Raw genomic sequence first — 2479 nt, 5'->3', positions numbered from 1 at the left:
AAAGTCCAAATAAAAGAGCCATGCAAAAAGTTTGTCATTGCAGATGACACCAGAGAAGTATGTGTTTAAAATGTCATTTTAATTGATTGCTGATATCATACTCAATTGAAAGATGCAAAGATTGTATATTTGCCACCGGAATAATATTGTTTTAAATTTTTAGCAAAAGAGTTACAGTTTTGTATTTGTTTATTGAGGTTAGGCCATAACGCACTGCTGTGAATTTTCTTTTCCATCCTTCTTTTAGTTTTCCAGTTCACAGAGAGCAGCTCAGTAACTGATGGACTAATATGAGCCATGGGGAGCCGGGGGTAGGTGAGGGTAGGGAAGGTGACATAGCTGAACTAGAGGGATTATACCATAGTTTGTTCTATCTTTTTCTTTTCTTTTATTTTTTTTCCTTTCTTGGTGAATTCCAGGATCCATTTTCTGACATTCCACAGAGCCATTTTGTTGCTACCAGATTACTGTTGGCAATGATCATGGAAATCCTATCTAATTTGCATATTTACTTTCTTAGGAAAACACTGACGTGGCAAAGAAGTGAAATACTTACTTTGATTGTGCTTTTTAGATGACTATGACCAGTGCATATGTCAATACTTTTGTAAAATTTATGAAGCATGATAAGTTTTACTTATATGTACTTGATAATAAGTGTAATTATTGAAAATATGCCTCGTAAGGATATTAGGATTAAGTGATATGAAATATGCATAATAAATAATATTTTGTTTGAAATGTAGTAGGCACTAAACTAATTAGTGACCATTATCCATTGGTCAGTTTCATAATTTGTTTTGTGTGTGTGTATTTTAATTCTGGAATACTTATCTATTCCAGCTGAACTAGCACATTTGATATACTTTATTTCCCTTCACATTTTTTATTATGATTTTTTTTCTTTATTGTCTAAAGTTTTACCTATGTCTCCTTTTTTCCCGAGTTGCCCCCCCCACCCCCAGCCATTCCCACACCGGGCAAGCCCCCACAGCCCCAGTGTCTGTGTCCATTTTCCCTTCACATAGGCATGCATACAAGTCCTTTGATTGCTCTCTAACACCCCCACCACCACCATTTGTCTCTGGATCTATTCTTGTTCATCCAATTATGTTTGTTGATCATTATATACCACATATGAGTGAGATCAAGTGATATTTATCTTTCTCTGACTGGCTTATTTTGCTTAGCATAATGATCTCCAGTTCCATCCATACTGTTGCAAATGGTAAGAATTTATTCTTTTTTACAGCAGCATAGTATATATAGATATATATATATTTAAAAATCTGCCACCTAACTTTTAATTTTTAGTATACTTTTTATTGAAATATAACACACATAAGAAAGTACAAATTTTAAGTGTCTAATATAGACCGCTGAATTTTCATAAACAGAACACACTTGTGTAACCCAAATCCAGATCAAGACAGAATATTGCCAGCACCCCAGAAACTCGTCATTCCCCCCTCCAATCACTATACCCTGACTTTTAACACCAAGGATGGATTTTGACTGATTTTGAACTTTATATGAATGAAATCATACAGTACGCAATTTTCTGTGTCTAGCTTTTTCTAAAATTCTCTTCACTTTTAATTCTGGTATAATGCTGAAACCAGTTCTTCCAAGAGAAATGTCTCTTAAATTGGATTGTAGGCTTTCTAACTAATTGTGGCATTACTATAATGTTTTTTAAAATTAGTATTAGCATCCAGTATTATCACTCATTAATTTCAATTTAGGAAAATTTTAAAAATATTGATTTCAGAGAGGAAGGGAGAGGGAGAGATAAAGACATCAATGATGAGAGAGAATCATTGATTGGCTGCCTCCTGCTCGCCCAACAATGGGGATTGAGCCCACAACCCAGCATGTGCTCTTGACCGGAACTGAACCAAGGACCCTTCAGTCTGCAGGCCAGTGCTCTATCCACTGAGCAAAACCAGCTAGGGCTTTTTAATAAAATTTTTAAATTAGAAATTCCAGAAGTGGTACAGGGTGTTGGTGTGGATGTGTCTTGAGATAGAGACTCTTAAAAGAAAAACCAATAAAAAATAAATGTACAAAGAGGTGATCAGAGATTAACTTACTACTTTGCCTAGACAAAGAATCTGAATCAAATTTATTATAACACTAGAGGCCCGGTGCACGAATTCATGCATGTGTGGGGTCCATAGGTCTGGCTGGCCATCTGGGCGTGCTGGCCTCGGGGAGAGATGAGGGAGGGACTGTGGGCCCAATGGGGCCTGCTGCCGGGGAGGGACGAAGAGGTGATCAGAGATTAACTTACTACTTTGCCTAGACAAAGAATCTGAATCAAATTTATTATAACACTAGAGGCCCGGTGCACGAATTCATGCATGTGTGGGGTCCATAGGTCTGGCTGGCCATCTGGGCGTGCTGGCCTCGGGGAGAGATGAGGGAGGGACTGTGGGCCCAATGGGGCCTGCTGCCGGGGAGGGACGAACCGGGAGGG

The 2479-nt window shown here is 38.1% G+C and overlaps 1 protein-coding gene across 1 annotated transcript in view; it reads left to right on the top strand.

Annotated features, from left to right (window-relative positions):
• IFIH1 (interferon induced, with helicase C domain 1) overlaps positions 1–2479 on the top strand; it is a 57485-nt gene that overhangs the window by 42547 nt on the left and 12459 nt on the right. Inside the window, exon 7 of the mRNA XM_006766559.2 lies at positions 5–57. Within this exon, the coding sequence (XP_006766622.1) occupies positions 5–57 (53 nt within the window). The remainder of the gene's footprint in view (positions 1–4; positions 58–2479) is intronic.

The sequence above is a fragment of the Myotis davidii genome, unplaced genomic scaffold (genome assembly GCF_000327345.1).
Source record: "Myotis davidii unplaced genomic scaffold, ASM32734v1 scaffold59, whole genome shotgun sequence".
NCBI classification, from domain to species: Eukaryota; Metazoa; Chordata; class Mammalia; order Chiroptera; family Vespertilionidae; genus Myotis; species Myotis davidii.
This window is presented reverse-complemented; position numbering and strand designations above follow the sequence as displayed.